Source organism: Lonchura striata, chromosome 11 (assembly GCF_046129695.1).
Source record: "Lonchura striata isolate bLonStr1 chromosome 11, bLonStr1.mat, whole genome shotgun sequence".
Classification (NCBI taxonomy): Eukaryota; Metazoa; Chordata; class Aves; order Passeriformes; family Estrildidae; genus Lonchura; species Lonchura striata.
The window spans coordinates 11238416-11256583 of NC_134613.1; the positions used below are offsets into that span (position 1 = coordinate 11238416).

General features: G+C 41.7%; 1 protein-coding gene across 10 annotated transcripts in view; it reads right to left on the reverse strand.

Moving 5' to 3' along the window:
• TCF12 (transcription factor 12) overlaps window positions 1–13629 on the reverse strand; it is a 160798-nt gene extending 147169 nt beyond the window's left edge. For 3 of the 10 annotated variants that reach the window (XM_021546324.3, XM_021546323.3, XM_021546321.3), the window contains exons 1-3: window positions 12182–12354; window positions 11080–11180; window positions 10187–10259 (exon numbers count right to left, since the gene is read on the reverse strand). In XM_021546324.3, coding sequence (XP_021401999.1) covers window positions 10187–10259; window positions 11080–11154 — 148 coding nt within the window. In that variant the 5' untranslated portion in view covers window positions 11155–11180; window positions 12182–12354. Of the gene's footprint in view, window positions 1–10186; window positions 10260–11079; window positions 11181–11519; window positions 11608–11643; window positions 11662–12181; window positions 12356–12665; window positions 12978–13611 lie in introns of those variants that run through there. The other 7 variants (XM_021546325.3, XM_021546322.3, XM_021546320.2 and 4 more) reach the window with 6 other exon arrangements.
• Window positions 13630–18168: the final 4539 nt, after the last annotated feature.

Sequence of the window (18168 nt, forward strand, 5' to 3'; positions counted from 1 at the left end):
GGGAAGGGGTAGTATATAGCAAAGAAGCAAATTATTGTAACTATTACTCAGTACTCAACAAGTATCTTGAAATAAAGTGACTTTAATGAGTGTAACAGACACACGTGGCTACTAACTCTGGTTTTACTACATCACTCTAAAAAAAACCTAAGCAATCTCTTACAATGCTTCACCTTCAACCCAGAAATGTATTCACAAAAATACCCTTGACAACTTGAGATTTAATCACTAAACATGCTGTGTTTTAGGCATCCCTTATACATCACTCTTACACTTGCAAGAATTTGTATACTACTACACAGGGACCAGCCAGTAATTCAAGCCATTAAAAACCACTGGAAGGAAATTTAACTTATTTACCCATTTCTGCATTTTTATTACGTTCATTTTCAAAAACTAAGGTAATACTTACATACATTTGGTCTGCATAAACAGACAAAACACTGCCTGTTGTTGCTCACCTAAGTTCATTCACTGCAGATGATCAGATCTATCTTTCCCATGCACAATGAAGATTACAACAAGGCTGCATTCTCTATGTTTCTGACAATGCCTAAAATAGTTTAGCCCCTTTTAAGATTCCTTCCGGTTGAACTGTAGAGCACTTCCATCCTGAAGGCCTGGCAAGACTTTTGGATGTATGTGCTGGAGGAGATATAGTCTTGCATTCTTCAAAGCTGCTCACTTCCTCCTTTTGAATTATCAGGCATTATCTGACTTGCTTTGCAAGTAGTAATATTGCAGATTGTTAAAAAGATAGTGCAGATAAACTAATAAAATTAACAACTGAAAGAGCAAAAAATATAGGCACTTTAGATAGTGTTTTATTGGGGTTTGCATTTTTGGGAGTTTTTTAGGCTTTTGTATCGGGTTTTTTTGGTTTGTACTTTTTGTGCTGTTGTTTTTTTTTTTTTTTTTTTTTTGGGTATTTTTGGGGGGAGTTTTTTAATTGAGGGGCTTTTGAATTCAACATCTTACAAATACTCACAAGTATCTAATTCAGATGTTCCTGTTATTAAGTAGTATTGACAAACTTTATGCTCCATTTTTTGGTATGCCTATTACTGTCCTCTGGCAGGGGAATATGATATCAGAGATATTTTCAAGGTTACCAAAATAAAAGTATTGCACAGAGCAGAGAACACATGCCAGACATGACATGCATTTATACATGAATTGGCAGAAACGTGCATTTGTTTTATAAAATCCAGGTAAGGGAAAAATTTTTGCATTACCATTCCATTCAATCCCTTTACACCTAAGCATCACAAGCACTAATTTTGCAAAGACATACTACAAAATACAGCCATTTGAGCTCTACAGTAGTAAGCACTAGACATCATTTTTAGAAATACACAAAACCTTTTCATTACTCAAAAACTCGGTCATCTTCATTAAATCACCATCTCTTCATAAAAGCTTTGGCTTCATTTAGCATTCAGGAAAGATGAAAGAGCAGCTACCCTCCTTGTGGATTACTTCTCTATTACAAGAGAATACTTTGCACGTCAAAAGCAAACACTGAAGGATTAAATGATATTGTAGTTTCCGCTCTTATTTGCAATGGGCAGTGAATAGAATTGCAAAGAAACAATCAGTGATTATTTTAAGATGTGTTCTTTTGCAAGGATTATGACTCATGAAGTTGCTGCATAAAGAATTGGAACAGGATAGGTGTCACATTGGAAATGGTGGAAACACAATACAAAAAATGTTTGTCCTACAAGCAAAGCTGTCTGATTTAATCAGTTCATAGGGTAGCCACAATCGCTCTTGGGATAACAACCAAGACAATAGTATCTTGCATTCAAGTAAACAAAAAATATACACAGTGAATTCCATTCTCCTACAGAAGTCTAAAAATACTTCTGGATTTTTTTGTTTATACTGAATTAAGGGTAAAATGCATTTTAAAATCAATTTAATTTAACACACAGAACATGGCACATTTACGGTCTGATATTCATTTGCATTTTACCTGCAAAATGTACACAACTAGAAATAGCCAAATTTAGATTTTGATTACCTAGGTATGTTTCTCTAACAATTAACTCAGCATAGTTGTGTTTATATTCAAAAGGAGGAAACGAATACACCATCTAAAATATAACTTCCACAACATAAGGCTCAGAGCACACTTCAACATAAAACTCCAGCCCAGCCTAACATAACATAAGTTTTGTTGTGTTACCACTGCTTCAGCAACAGCAAAGATCTCTTCCAGAGACAAGCTAAACACAAAATGTGTCCTACAGTTTTGTTCATGAAAAGCAAAGTAGAAGTGGTTCAACTTCTTACTAGAAGTCCACACAACTAAACCTGATCAAGACACAGAGACACCACTGGCTCTGTAACTAAAACTGGCACCAAAAGAAACCCAACAAAATCTGCTACCAGAACAAAGCAAACCTGAGTAGTTTAAACTAATAACTCACATGCTTACAAAAAAACAATATAGGCAACCTCTGCAGAAGGTCAGGAGCAAGAAATCCACTGTAATAAACAAAAGTTACTTCCAGAAGAAAAAAAATAAATGCAAAATTATCAACTATGTAAAAAAAAAAAAACAACAACAAAAAAAAAACCAAACCAACAAACTTATTTCCCACATAGCAATAAATTGCTACTATAACAAAAATGTACACTTTTGGATCATCTTTTAAATGCACTTCCATAGACCTAATATGAAAATGTACAACTTGTCTGTCCAAGATAAACTTTCCTTAGTTTTATGCTAAGTTTTTACTAACATTCACAGAGAGCATTTGTCAGAGTTGCAAAGTAAACACTTTTAGTCAAGTCTTTTTCATTTCCCCCATTCCAAATACAACTTTAACACACCAGCAACAATTATTCTGGTGTCAAGCAAGATTTTTCTGCATTACACTGGTAAGAACATGAAGTTTATGTAATTTAAACCAATTTCAGTCCTTTATTTAAAAAAAAAAAAGAAATCACATCTCTAGTATACAAGAATCTAACAAAGTCCTGAAGATTGATTGGGTACTTTTTAGCCTGATTATCCTCTGAAAACAGTGAGATATTATGAATATAACAAAAGCTACTCTTTCTGATCATTCTTGGTATTCAGTTAACATCTTCACCAAAGAAGTACGTCCTTTATGTTTTTGAATGTTGTGTTTACAAACACAGTTTTGTTTTACAGATGAAAAAACAAGGCATTCATTCAAGACATTAAAAAAAATTATCATTATCTCATCTTAGAGTCATAATAGAAAAAAATAAAAAACAAACAACTTTGCCCCTACAACCACTAGTAAATAATGCATTGTAGTATTTAAAAAGTCCATCAAGTACCACAAAGTACCTCCAAATCATCAGGTTGAGGTATACAATAGAACTGGGGACTGATAAATTTTCAAATTAATTGAAGGTAAGCAAAAAGCAAACAAAACCCACAAAATGCAGGAGTGGCCATTACAATATAATGTGTCGGGGGGGAGCCTTCAGATCTTAAAAATAAAATTCCTATCCTTAAAATGATAATTTTTTCCCGTCTTTTCCGATAACATTTAATAACCAAAAGTGATGAAGATGAATATACTATTTAAAACTAATTTGCATATTCAATAACAATCTCCAAATAATTCACATGCAAAAGAAAATACTGCCTTTGCTTATTTCTTTATTTAAAATCTGGTGACTTCCTCACAGAAGAATGTACAAAACCAATCAAGTTTTGCTACATTTTTCTGAGGAAGTCCTAACACATTGAACCAGATAATGCCTGCAAAAAAAGGTTTTCAGAGAATATTTTATGGGGTCATTTACTGAAACTGAATTCTCAAGTATGAAAATTAGTATTTAATTTGAAGTAAATTTAAGATAGAAGACTTATTTATTATATCCCATAGATCACATCTGGCTCCATGGGTTCTTTAATAAATTTTATGTAGTTCTAAAAATGCTAATGCTATTTCCCTGAAAACATAAACCTTACACACTACAAGAACACACTAGAGAACTGCATGTCCATGGTCAAGAGAGATCAGTTCAAGAAGCCTAGCAAACTATTTCAGTGTATGTGCAGCTTTGATTTTAAAAACAGTCTCACTAAGTAGTATGGTATTATATTACTGCCTTAAACAACCTTCTCTTCATAAATACACACAATGTTCAGCCCTGAAGAAATTACACTATACCTTTAGCAATTTCAGGAAAATATAGTTTACCAAGTTAACAGTAGAGAATAGGGTAGATTAACAGAAACTCAGATAATGATATCTGCAGGCTCAGCTATGGATAAAGTAGAATTACCTGGGACAAACAGCTGTCACAGCAACTTGACAGCAGAACAACTAAGGGGTTAAATCCTCTTTGTGTGACAGCTGGAAAGAAGTGAGAGGAAGGGGAACTTTGGCAAGCATGTATGAATGATAAGCTTTTAACATGAAATTCCTTTGCTAAAGATCAAAAAGAGAATATAAACAAATAAACCCAAAAAAATGCTAAAACTTAGCACAAGCTGCAGACACAAAAGTTTTACAAGGAGAGATTACAAGCTCAGCTGACATTAAAGGACATACAATCACATAAGAATCCCATTCATACTGTTCTTCCCCCTCTTTCCTCAAACCATTAGTTCTCACATTTCCATTTCTATCAAATCTGCTGTCCGGATAAATATAAATTTTCAAATCGTATTCCTTCCACATGCCATTAAGACCACTTTCCAAAGCATCTGAACACTCCTCATCACTTACAGTAAATCAGAAAAATCTGGCAGGGCACAGAATTACTGGCTGAAGGGAGGCTGATGGTAGTAATCCCATCCTTAGATCCACATCAGGTAAGAACAAGGCACTACTACAATCCCAGATCTTCTGAAGCTGTCCAGAAATAACATTGCAAAGATCTTCCTTGCATCCCAAACCAGTAATATTTATATGGGGATTGGAGGCTTCAAGCTGTGCCTGTAACACAGTGACCACACTGCTGCTCTTATCTAAGGAAAAAGTTGCTGGAAATACAGGATCAACTTTTTGAAAACATGCTTTCTACATGCAAACACAGCAAAACTCAGTTTCCCTTACTAATGGTGTCAAATACATCTCTAAACAGAAGACAGACCAGCACTACTAAAACTTCTCACATCTTCTATTTGGAAAACAGCAAAGAATTTCTGACCAAGTGTCATAAGGGTTCATACTATCATCTTTCAAAATCAACAGCAATGAACAATGGGCTAACACCTATTTCTCTGCTCACCAAGCTAGATTCAGAACACTGAGCTGTTTTAGTAACTCTCCCTTTTTCCCCAATCCCCAAAACCTCAATATCCATATGACCACAAACACCTTGCAATACACTGCTTCAAAGCAGGATTGTCAGCTCTCTCTACTTATCCAACATTTTTCCCCTTCTCCTGCTTAAACAGGAGTATGGAAGCAGTATCGCATATACACTATACTTCTCAAGACTTTTCATGGCATGCCTGGTAATTTATCTTTCCAAAGGCAAGGAATGGAAGGAGGAAACTAGACAGAAGCAGTTGAGATGGGCTGCCAACAGGCAAGCTGCAGAGTCATGAGTTTATAAATGCAACAGGTGAGGCATCCAGACTGAAATCCTGATCTCACTTGCATTTGGCCCATTTGAAGAGTAATCCATGGGTCTCCCCTACAAAAGAAATAGAAGGTAAAGAAGCCATGGACACCCTTCTGCTTTCAAGCACAAGGCTTCTTCAACTCTCCTAAAGCTCTTCAGGAGAGGACAGAATTTAGCACCCCTCAGACCAAAGATTAAATATCAGGTTACCAAGTCTGATGGTTCACCTCTAATGAAACTAGATTTTTTTAATTAAAATTTTAAAATTAAAAAAAAAGCTACACTGCTGCATGATCTAATGTTTAACAGGCCATTCCAGATTCCCAGGATTTAAGACAAAATAAGAGTGCCTTTTCTCTTCAGCAATTGCACAGATCAACGAACAAAACCATTGCTCATCCAGGTAACTCTCCCAAATTATTTTTCTTTTTAATTTGGGTGGGGTTTTTCATTTGTTTCTTTTACAAGGAACTGATGATGGAAAATTGAAAAGGAAATAAGAGTTCACAGGATTGACGAAGTCAGTTTTTTTTAATTTTGGAAACACTGTTTGGTAACTTAAGAGACCTGCTCAAGAATTGCCATTGTTTCCATTCTCAAGACACATGGCCCTAATTTAGGGACACTCGAGTTAATGGCAGGCTATCAACTTAAATGGTCTTTGCATCAAGTCACTAATTATCAGCCTATCCCAGTCCATTGCACCCCTTACAAACTCAGTACATTAGCAGAGACAAGTGGAAAGGGCAGCCAGTCTCTTGAATTTGTAAAAAAGAGACCAAACCAATATAAACAGATATCTAAGCAGATACATTCAGAAGTTTTCGCATGTATCAGGAACGTCGGAGTACACACAAGATTTGTGCCCAAAGCTCTTCACATCCAAATGTGCATACTTATTTTTCACGAAATTCATACAGGCAAGAGAGGTATTGTATTTTGACAACTTAGGTCCTAAACTGTACCTCTTACTTTAAACTGTTATCCCTTTTTTCTGCTATACATCCACAATATCTTAGTTCATCTCTTGGATTGATACCTCACTGATGCCTGTGCACAGCCACACGTAAAAATAATAAATAATGCTATTAGTACACTGAAAAGGTACTAAATTGAAAATTGTAGGCCACAGAAAAACACTGCCTTAGAGTTATTCTTCTTTGCAAAAGACAAAAAACAAAAAAGTATTTATTTTAGGATACCAAATCTGAGATTGAAAAAAAAATCAGTTCCAGGAAAAACTTAGATTGAGATCAAATCTACTAAAAACCATAAAACTGCACTACCATAGCCTATGGTGTGCAAGTGCATATTGTGACTGGTTGTTAGTGGAATTACTGTAATAAATAAAGGGTGTTGGGCAAAATCAGTCATCATCCAAGTCTGTATTGGCATACATGTTGTAACTTAGACAACAGCAAAACAAGCAAAATGTCACTGTAAATCACAAACACTACCTTTAGCCACAGTAGTAACAGAAGATTTATATTTTACATAAAATTAAAAAAAAAACTACCAGATTAAAAAGCTTAATGGAACAAACCTCTGATGTTTGCCACCTTCTGCTAGAGTTTCTAAGACAGAAATGCCTTCATCTTCAGAAGTTGGTTTTGGAGGAGGAAAGAATTACAAGTTCTGTTTTGAACAAGAATTAAGTACAGCAGGTATGACAAGGAATATTTTGTGGCTTAACTCACAGGCTTACATTATCAGGTTACTTTTCCAATATGTTTATTTTCACCAGCAGTCTGAACAAGTAATTTGACTTTATCAGCAGCTTACATGACTTACTGTCATAATATACTACAATATATCAGATTAGTTCACTTATTTTATCTGCAGCTTTCATTCGTAACTGATTGACCTGTAGAAAGCAAGCCTGCCCCAGCTATCTTTTAATCAAAACAAAATGTTCATCTGTTAATCCAAGACAGCAATTTCTTATAAATTATAGAACAGCTGTATTAGCTGTTTTATTAATGTAAACCAACTACACATATATTCCTAAAATATAATCAACAGAAGTCCTGCAGAATTAAAGCAAATCAAGCTTATTACATCGGGATTAATAATATACACTCCAGTATTTCCAACACTTCACAAAACTACACCTGAAAAACAAACAACTTAAGCATTCTTTAACAGCAACTAGTTTGTCCTTTTAAACTAGGGACTGGTGGGGAGTAAGGAAAAAGCATCATGAGCATTCCTTCCTTCTAAATCAGATTTCCCAAATATACAGTCTTAAGAGCCACGTAGACATACAATTGATCTTCACCTACTTAATGGGATCTCAAATCACTGACAGGTTGAAGGGGGAGGGGAGGTGCTTGCAAATGTTTATTTTAAGTTTAAATGAGTAAGAGGGGGCTCTAAAATAAAAAACAATGAACACAGTCTTACTCCAACTAAAAAAAAAGAAAGCACTTTCCTTCAGTATGCTTGTAAAAATATCACAAAAATAAAACTGAGCTTGATGGCAAAGATATTAAAGCAAGCTTCACTTCTCTAATTGCCATCAAAAACACTGAAAGACTCTGTAAGAGGCAGCAACACCCAAAGAAAAAAAGAAGCACTTTTTAGGAATCTGCACACAGTGTGATTTTTCAGTCCTAGATAGCTCAAAGGAATAAATACCTCCTCTTTCCATTTTTCTCTTTAAAGGGGCCTCTACTCAGTTAAAAAAAAAAAAAGCTTTTAAGTATTTTTTGTCTTAGAAGTTACAAAACACTTGAAATTATAGTAAGACCACAAATTAAATCAAAGTACTTAGAAATTAAATGCCTGTACTTCATCGCTGATCTTGACATAGTTTTTATACAATACTTAACACTGTCTCAGAACACAACTAATAAAGAAGTTTGTCACTTCTCACTCCTGCAGAGTAATCACCCTAGGTGAAAGCTTAGATCAGAACATTACCAGAATTAAGGTATATAACCAGTAAATTTCTACAACTAGAAACATTTTTAATGAAAATCCATGAATATATACTACTATCATTCCAAGGGGAACTCAGGTGAGGTTGTAGCTTGTCTGACAGTTGTAGTGTTGTACTGAAGATTGGCATTTATAGGAGAATACACCACATTGGTAAAGAAATTCAAGGAGTCACTTACACTGCTTCTCTTAAAAGAAACTATTATTCTATTAAAGAAACTAACTAGTCTGGTATTCTCTCTTTTTCTAAAACATCCAAGGGAAGAAAGGGAAGCATTACCTACAAATAGGACATGCCACATTACTTAGCAGTGCTCTAAGACCTAAAGTAAAAATTAAAGCTTTATTATTTAATAGAAAATCATTCTACTCATTCAGGAAAAGCAAGGACAATTAAGTTTTAGGTACCTGAATGTCTTTTAAAACAAGCTTCAGAGAAACAACTCTTAAATACTTGTATTTTTTAAAAATGTAAATATTAACTACATTGCAAGACAGATTTGCTATCTTACCATTGCCATTAACTTAAACCTGATACTTTCAAAGAGGAAGAGAAAGCCAGTGATTTATTTTAGAAGAAAACCTAACAGACTTCTTCAAGTATTTAACAATTGTATTTGCTATGTAGTTTCATTACATTAAATGTGAGAGTCTCTGGAAAGTTTGAAAAATAACTGCATAGAGAACTCTTAAGATGCTTTTAAAAACAAAAATCCTCGTGTGTTACTAAAATGCAGTGTCATTTGGACTCTCAAAGTAACAGCCCTAACAACCTAAGAGGCTAACAGGGGATGTCGCTGCTAAACTTCAAGGCAGTACTTCACTTCTCTACTAGCATTCTAAACATTTATTTTCATTAACTAAAACACAAATATCACTTTGTTGTATCCATAAAATGAAAAGTATCATTTCACTGTATTCAAACAAGATGAACCTACATAAAAAGTTTTATCAAAAACTTACTTTGGTTTCTCTTTTGTAGTAACTAATAAATATTCCCTTTAGGGAATGACACAAAGCATCTGTTTTAAAACTGCTATTACAGTCTTAGCTCAAAGGTCTCTGATACAGGTATTAGGTCGTCCCTGTGATAATGTGATAATACACTAAAGCCACAAAACACATGCAACATGTAAATATACAGTTACTTGCTTTTCCAGATGCATGGATAAAGATTCAACACAAGAAAATTCTACTTGTCAAATCTTTGAGAGCTACACAGTACTAGAAAATAGTATTAAACTCACATTTTGCTTAAGTACTGCATTTAAAAATAGCATGTCCTTGAGTCAGGAGTATTTAACTATTTGGCATTTTACAGAAGTTTTCTCCCTTCATACAGAGGGGGTTAGGAAATTCTTCAATTGAACAGCTAAATTTGATTTTCTCAAATAAAAACAACACAGTCATTCATTTTTAGTACAACAAATACACAACTTCCATGTCAGTATGGCTAGAGACACTCAACACTCCACAGTACTGTAGCTAATATTCTAAGACAGAGAAGAAAACCATGGTTAAAGTTAGCAAAATCACTATAAAAATACAGCACATTTCTAACTGATCTGAATATCTTATGAGAATATGCACAAGATTACAATACTCTGAGAACATGGAGACTACACTGAAACATTAAGACCCAGTGAGATGAACATTATGTATCTCGGATGCATCCTACCTGATCCACTGAACTGGCTGCTTCCTAGTGTAGTTGGTCTGGTTTTTCCACTATTTACAGGTGGGGAAAACATCTGCAAAACAAGAAAAAAAAAGAGACATGTTTTAGTTGGCTTTGAAAGTCTGTGCTGAATTATTAATGTAAACAGAAAAAAGGTTAATAGGAAACAATAGTTTTTCTATTTTTGCTTGAAAACAAACAGAATGCAAGATGCATGTTTAGACACACAAAACCAATAAGCTGAAGTACTCCTTGAAATTTATTAATAAGACCAAAGCCTCATTTCTACAGGAACATAAACAACTTAAAACTAAAAGGACACCTACTACTACTGGAACTATTTCAAGTAGTTACATGACTTACATATTTTTACTCAATTATATTTCTTACTGACCTGCAAGTATAATGTCACTGCACAAAGACAGCATTTAAGATCCAGTAGTTTTGTATTATAGTTATAAATCAAGAGCCTTTTTGGTATGTTAAAAGCAGCACACAGAAAATACCTACAATTTTCTTAGCCAAGCCCATCAATTGATAACTTCTTTTATTTGTGGGAAGTAATTTTTCTTTTGTTAAGAAAAAAAAAAAAAAACAAAACAAAACAAAGAACAAAAACACATTCAGAAGCCAAGGTACCAGTGCCACACGCCAGCTTAACCAATGTTAATTATTAGATTATGCCACCACTGGGTCAGCCTGATTTTAACCAGTTAAACCAATTGACCCAGCTGGTATTACAGTATTAAATCTAGAAGTCTAGACATTACATCAAAGTTCAGGTGTCCAACTTGGCTGAGGCAGACCCAGCCAAGCCCTGCACGCTGCTGCCCCTGCTCCTCATTTCGGACGACCACGGAGCAGCCGTGAGAAGCCCTCAGAGAATATCCTACCGCACTGAAGTCCAGCAAGTCGCTCAATTCCTTGTCAGTTCCTATAGCGGCCATCCTCTGCTGCTGGGAATTCATCTTCCTCCGCTCCTCCGATCACCTTTCTAGGGCACAGGGAGAGGCACAGGCAGCACTTCCCGGCGCGAACCGGCCCCGGCGAAGAGCGGCCTCCGGTACCGGCACCCCCGGGGCGGGGCGGAGACTCCCGGGGGAGCCCCGCTCGGCCGGGCGGGCTGAGGGAACCGGCGGCGGCGGCTTCCTCAACTAACCAACTCTCTTCAAGTTTCCTCAGGCTCCCTCCTCGCCTTACTCCGCTTCTCCCCCAGCCTCGAGCGAGGCACGGTCACGCCGCAGGAATTAAGTCCCCCCCAGGCAAGAGAAAGCAAGTAAACAGCCGCGGCCCGGCGAGGTCCGGAGAATTAGCGAGAGATTAAGTGACTCACTGTCCCCGCAACAATGGGGCTGACGAGCGGGGCCGGACGGGCCTCAGCAGAGCCATCTCTGCCCCGGCATTATCGCCCACCGCCGGTGCCGGCTCCCCCTCCCCCTCTCTCCCGACCCACCCACCGGGGCCCGCGGCCGCCGCTCCGCGCTCGGGACCGCGGCGGGCCGGGAGCCGCCCCCGCGCGCCGCACGCGCACACGCGGGACCGGGCGCGCGCGCCGCCAGCGGGCGGGGGGGGCTGGAATGCGCGTGCGGCGGCGGGGACGGGAGGGGCCCGCGCCTTCCCTTGTGCCGGCGGGCGCCGCGGGGGAGCCGCCGCGGCCCCGCGCCCCGGCAAGTTTCGGAGCCGCCCGGTCCTTTATGAGCACGGGCAGCCGCCGAGCGCCGCCCGCGGGGACTCGCTCCTGCCCGCGGTCCGCGGCCCGGAGACCCCGCACGCCCGCCCGCCCGCGCGGCCGGCCCCGGCTGCCGCCCCTCGGGGTCCCCGGCGGAGCCTCCGCCTGCCCCGCGGTCTCCCCGCCGCCGCCCCGGGCAGCCCCGCTCCCGCCCGCGCGCCCGCGGCCCCGTCCCCTCGCCGCCGCCTCTGCCCCTGCGAGCGCCCGGCCGCCGCTTCCCTGCCCCCGCCGCTCTCTCCCAACTTCTCGCGGCCGCCCGCACTCACCCGCTGCCCCTGTTCGCTCCGGTGACCAGGGCCGGGCCGGCGGCGGCGCGCGGGCCGCGGGCTGGCTGGGAGGCGACGAGCCGAGCGCTCCCCCCCCGCTGGAAGGAACTTGTGGGTTCCCTCAGGCGGACATTTTTTTGCTTACAGAGCCTCAGCACCACGTTCACGGCTCCGGCTCCGTATCCCTCCGCGTCGAGCGCCGCCGCCTTAACCCTTGTCGCGCCGCGCCGCTGCCGACCGGGCGGGCGGGGATCCGCAGACACCCCGGGAGCCGCCCCGGCACCCGCCTCACCCCCGGACGCCCCAGCAGATGGGGAGAAGCGGGGCCCCTCGGGCCGCTCAGGGAAATACGCACCCCGCGGGAACAGACCCCTCCCCACCGCTCCCCAACTCAGCCAAACCGACAGCAGACCTCGACATGCAGCACTGCCGGCAATGCACGTGCCCCAAAAGACATTATCGCACTCACCCTGAATTCACATACCTTAAAATATGCCTGAATACTTTCAGTATTGCAATATACAGTCTTACTGCTCAAAATAAAATGGCATATAAATTACATAAATCTTCAAGCATTCATTAGCAGCTTCCTCTTAAATGCATACCATTAAAACCGTAACATGTCAAAGCACAAGAACATGGCTGTTACTACAAGAACACACATTCAAATAAACTCTGCAGCTCTCTAAAACAGGTGATGCTAAAGATGAACCAGCCCAACGGCTTCCGCGCAGGAATGGGAAGCAGCGTGCGAAGAACCTGCGCCTTCATTTGGGTCCTGCAGCCGCTACAGACAAATCACTCTTTTGTGCTCCTTCTCCTTCTCACAAAACCGCACTGCCAGCCTGTCCTGCTGGGAAGTTTATTTCGTGTCTGCAAAGCCACCCCACACAGCAGCGCACCGGCCTAAGGCAAGCGCACGCCTCTCCCCGGCACCGAGCGGAGCGGTGCCGGTGCGGTGCCGGTGCTCCGTCGCACTCCCGTCTCTCGAGCCTGCAGAGCCCCCAGGTGGCACCTACTTGCCACCACCTGGGCCTGGGCCTGCTCCTTTCTGACCCCAGCTACCGAGGGCCAGCTACCATTCTCTCCGAAAGTCAGAATTATAAAGCAATAATCTATGCAGCTACGGGCATACTATTTTTTTGTAGCAAGGGTATTTACGAAACACGGGGACAATGAAAAAGGATACTAAATTCCCGGGGAACCTAAAAGGCACCAGGGAGCCGGTAAGCGCAGTGAGGAAGGGCACGCAGTGTGCAGGAGCTCGCATCCCTCACAGGCGGCTGCTTGGCAGTGCCCCAGCTCTGGAAAGCGGCAGGCTGTACCGAGGGCTCTCCAGCCACACACCCTTCCCTTTCAAATCCACTCTTCCCACCCAGGCCCTGACTGTGACATCTTCCGGAGGAACGGAAATGTGGTAACAAACTTACCACCCCCAAGCAAAGACAAACTGGAGATTCTGGAGATGTTCCTCCATTTTTCTCCCTTACATGCCTTGTGCTGGATGATCATTTGGCCTCGTGATTCTATGAATATTCATATATTTGCCAATTAGAAATACAGGAAGCAATTTGTATTAAAATACCAACACAATGACTTCCATTCTCTGTGCCCCTGAGGGATATAAGTATGTACTTTTTCTCTTTGAAGTATAAATAATACTACACTTTAGAGGGAAGTGCCCATTGACACAGATCATTATACATTTCATTAGCAACATTCTTTAACATATTTTTATTACAAGATCCGGTATATACCTACCTAGAAGATATTGTTTCTATGGAAGTGCTACTTTTAACCAGTAGCAGCACTCAGTACCAGTCAGTACAGCTGCAACCCTGATAAGCATTGATTAGAAAGCTGGCTAAATGTAAAGAAAGTGGAAGTAATAATGCTAACAGTTATTTGTATTGATGTGTAACTGGATTAAAATTATAACTTTTTTTTGTTAAGATACAGTTAATTGTAGATTCTTTGTTAATACAAATACTTTGCCCTCTGACATCAGATTTTAAGGTTCATATTTATAGGCTTTTATTTGCAGCTAAAAGCTTTGAGTAGAAGATTATATAGACACATAATCCATGGCAAGGGTTTAAAGTTATACAAAATACCATAAAATGTTTTATTTGCTCCACAATGGCATGTCACTTTTCTGTGCAGATGCCAAGTAAACATGCTCATTGCCAAAAGTCACATTGTAGCAGCCATTCTTCGGCATTATACCTCCATGTCTTGGTGGTCCTCTCAGAAAAGCTTCAAGCTTTAAAGAAAAATTATCAGAACATAAATTAACTTTCCAGATATTATGCCAGACAATTTAGCAAGTACACAAGGCCTCAGGGAAGGTATGCTTTGACCCAAAATACACTGTGAGTCTGACCTAAAGAAGATTTGTGTGCTGGGGAACACAAAACTGTAGTGAGCTGGACAAGCCAGAAATTTTAGAACATACTTCTGCAGGTAGCTCAACTAAAACTGTTGTGGAAGATCAGTAACTATCACATCCTTTGTTACAGTAAAATTCAAAAGATAATTAACCTAATGTTTCCTGGGTACTGAACATATTCTTCCACATTTGTGAGATTTGGAATCTTTAATGCATTCAGTTTTTAACCCCTTATCATATACCACTAATAAGGGAACTAGCGTGTACACTCAAAACATTAAGGCATGCTGTTCTACATCTATGCAATACTGTCTTTCACCTATTCTCAGGATCTGCAACCCCATGCTCAAGGTGTTACTTAGAATCCTTTCAGCTCTGCCACTCCCTATAAATGATTACTGTTCACTGCAAAGAGTTTTTTAAAAATGTATTTCATATCCTTATTCTGCCATAGCCATATACAGAAAATAAAACAAAACCCAATGTTGTCAACATTAAAAAGGAAGAAAAAAAAAAAAACAAACCCAAGGCAGTTTATACTGTAAACATTTTAAAGGATCTGAAATAACCAGTGTCTGAAACCTGGCTCAAACAGGTACAATGGTTTTGCATTTGCAAGAAATAAAATACTTTCACTCTCATTCCTGCTGCAGCTCCTAGATATGGTTCTTTCCCCTCACATGTGCAAATGCAGTAAGTATAGTATATAAATCATACAAAAATCAGAAACTTCCAACCGTTCTGTGACATGACTGTACCTTTCCTGTACATTATGTAGCAGCTAAGATGCTACTCCCTTTTGTTACTGTTACACTCTCTTTTCTTTCACTTCATTAAAAATAAAACATCTTCACTATGTAGGGAGCAACAATACAGATGGATAGAAGGAAAATACAAGAGCAATCATAACCACTAATAATTTTGATGGTGATTTCACAAGCTAGGACTCCAGCAATCAGGACTGTATTCCTGTAGATGCTTTCCCAAAAATATTTTCATCAATGAATTTCCTATAAAGAAAAGTATCAGTGTTGTAGGTAAATACCCTTCCCTTAGAGAAGTCTTCAGCCTGTCATGGAGCAGTGCAAGTAATAGGAAGGTAAACCTCTGCACACAAAGTCATCAGTGAACTCCAGACGCTGACAGAACACACAATCCAACAGTAAATCTTTATGGTAACTGCCCTGACAGCTGAGCTACCAACATCAATATGGTCAGCGACCAACCAGAGCTATCAGGGAATTGCTACTTGCCAGATGGCGATGGCAGCGTTCTTCCACATGCTTCAACGTGACCATGAAAATGAAGAATTACATACAGAACATAATAAAAAAATTAAGAGGAATATAAAACCCAAATCACTTGAGCACAACTCACTGAAAATAATCACACTCATATGCAGTTTTCACAGCCTTCATGAATTGCTTTCCACCCACTCCTTAAAGGAAAAATATTTGATACAGCAGACAGCTGTTGTGCATTCAGGGATGTGAGAAAATGTATTCCGTATTACTATTTAATGTATCATGCCTGTGTGAATAGAATCATTAAGATTGCATGTCTCCTTTTGGCTTATTTATTCTCAAATGTACAGATGTTGAATTGATTCACCATCATCACCCAAACTGTACAAACTCCTAGGGTGATCCCCGACAGAGCACTTGACCAAGAATGGAGTTTTCACTGGAATGCCTCCTTTAAATCAACATGTATGTAGTCAGCTTGCATCCACGGCCAACTATTTATTAATGATAAATGCTATTGCTTGGCAAATCCATAGTCCTGAAGAAAAGCCAGCAAACCTTCTTCCCTACTCCAGTGTGTTGTTCTTGTTTGGTTTCTTACAACAAATGCCTGCCCTCACCTAAATCACTGAATTGTTTCTACTGCTTCCAGTAAACTTCCCTGTACAGAGAGCAATGCTCATTTGGAGTCAGCAATAAGGAGATAACAACATTGTTTCCTACACTAGGGTGGACAAAGCAATTCCATTTTCTCACTGATGTGTTCCTTCACCTGGAAGTTGACTTGAGCCAATAAAAAAAAATAAAGTATTTTTGTTGCAATGCATGAAACTTTTGGATGAAGTTCTTGGAGAGGCATTCTGTTCTTCCAATGTCTTTGCCTTTAAAACAGTCTGGAAAAGTATCCTACGAAAGAGCATAGAGCTGTGTTCCTATGCCCAAGCCTCATGATTACGCAGTGCTTGCTGTTATCAGTACAGCCCATCTTTCAGATAACCGAATTTGCTGCTTGCTATATTTACCTCGCGGTAATTAAAATTATATAACATATATATTATGTAACATATTCTACAATCAGAAAGATTTAGAACATTTGCAGGAAGCTACAATGGTGAAGCCTATCGCGAAAGAATACTACTTAGGAGGTGATCAGAGAGAAAATATGCAGAAGTCAAAATATGCAGTTAAGTCAAAACCTGCTTCTGTGGGGCACTGACAGCTACACTTCACTTGTTTTCTGCCGCTGACAAAGTGCTTGTGGTTGAGCAGGGGGCGAGTAAAAGCTTTAGCTCACCGTAAGGACCTCCACTCAAGAAGAATTCCTACAAAAGTTGTCTGGGGGAAGGAGGTTAAAAAAAAAGAAGGCGCCTGAAAGGAGAAATCGCGGCGCAAGGGCCCAACAGAGATGGTTCCTTCTGGTCCCGCTGCCCGCAGCAGAACCGGGCCGGACACAGCGGGGCCACCCGATAGCCCTGACCGCGACCACAGAGCCCGGGAGCGGGCGGCGGGCCCGAGGCCGGCGGGAGCCGCCCCTCCCGCGGCCCCTCGGGCTGCGAGAACCCCGCGGCAGAGCCCCGGCCGCGCCGAGCGCAGCCCGCCCCCGGCGCCGCCCGAGCCCCGCTGCTCCGGGGCGGCCGCGGGGACCGGAGTGCCCGTGCCCGTGCCCGTGCCCGTGCCCGTGCCCGTGCCCGTGCCCGTGCCCGTGCCCGCCCGGCCGCTGCCCCGCCGCCCTCCGCGGGGCCGCCCCGAGAGCCGCCGGCCGAGAGCCGCCCAAAGTTGTGCGGGCCGAACAATGCGACGAGGACTATTTGTCCATCCGCCGGCCGGGGGAGGGGAGCGGCGGCCGCGGGGGAGGGTCGGGGGGCCGCTCCTCGCCGCAGGTCCCGGGGTGGGACGGCCCGGCTGAGCCCTCCCCGGGGCCGGTTACGAAATCCCGGGGAGCCCAGCCCCGTCCCGTCCCGCCCAGGCCGGGGGCAGGCCGGTCCGACCGTGGCACGCTGCGCCGGCCGCGGGCCTTTGCGAGAGCCGCGTTTGGAGCAGCGCCGCGTTCTGCCCCGTTCTGCCCCGTCCCGTCCCCGCCGCCCTGCGCCTGCCGGCTCGGCTGCCACTGAGAGGCTGGCGGGGCAGCAGAACTCCAAAGGGTTCGGCCGGGGGAAAGGCTGATTCCCCGTATCCCCTGCTGCCGCTCCAAGCCCTGCACTCCGCGCTTCCTGCGGGACTTACAGCACGAGGGCTCCGTACGAGCGCGGCGCAGCTCGCGGCCATGTGCGCCTGGATCACTCATCTTCCCCTAGCTCAAGAAACGAACCTGAACACCACCAGTGAAGAAATAAGAAGTTTAAATCAATAAATGA